General features: G+C 67.5%; 1 protein-coding gene across 1 annotated transcript in view; it reads left to right on the top strand.

Moving 5' to 3' along the window:
* BAK1 (BCL2-antagonist/killer 1) overlaps window positions 1-455 on the top strand; it is a gene marked incomplete at its 3' end in the record, with an annotated part of 8,396 nt that extends 7,941 nt beyond the window's left edge. The window contains exon 4 of the mRNA XM_008935939.1: window positions 261-455. Within this exon, the coding sequence (XP_008934187.1) occupies window positions 261-455 (195 nt within the window). The remainder of the gene's footprint in view (window positions 1-260) is intronic.
* Window positions 456-471: the final 16 nt, after the last annotated feature.

Consider the following 471-nt stretch of genomic DNA (forward strand, 5'->3'; position numbering starts at 1 on the left):
GTCACAACCCCCCCCCCCCAGCCACTCAGAGCCCGGAGGGAGGATTTGGAAATTTCCTTTTCCCTGGGACATCCCTAACTCCCCTGGCTGAGGCAGACAGCAGTGGTGACTGAGGCCACGTCGGTCCTGCTCCGAAAACACATCCTGGTCCAGGGGTGGCCACGTGTCACCCACGACCGGGCTGCCCCTCGAGGGCTCGGCAGGGGGGGCCCGGGGCAGCCAGGGCACCCGTTTAACCAGCCCGTGGGGCTTCCTTTCAGCTTGTTTGAGAGCGGCATCAACTGGGGCCGGGTGATCGCGCTCCTGGGCTTCGGGTACCGCATGGCCATGCACGTGTACCAGCAGGGCATCCCCGGCTTCCTGCGCCGCATCGCCCGCTACGTCGCCGAGTTCATGCTGCGGAACCGCATCGCCCGCTGGATCGCCCAGCAGGGAGGATGGGTGAGCTCCCCGGGGCACCCTGCTCCCCCC

The sequence above is a fragment of the Merops nubicus genome, unplaced genomic scaffold (assembly GCF_000691845.1).
Source record: "Merops nubicus isolate BGI_N331 unplaced genomic scaffold, ASM69184v1 scaffold41442, whole genome shotgun sequence".
NCBI classification, from domain to species: Eukaryota; Metazoa; Chordata; class Aves; order Coraciiformes; family Meropidae; genus Merops; species Merops nubicus.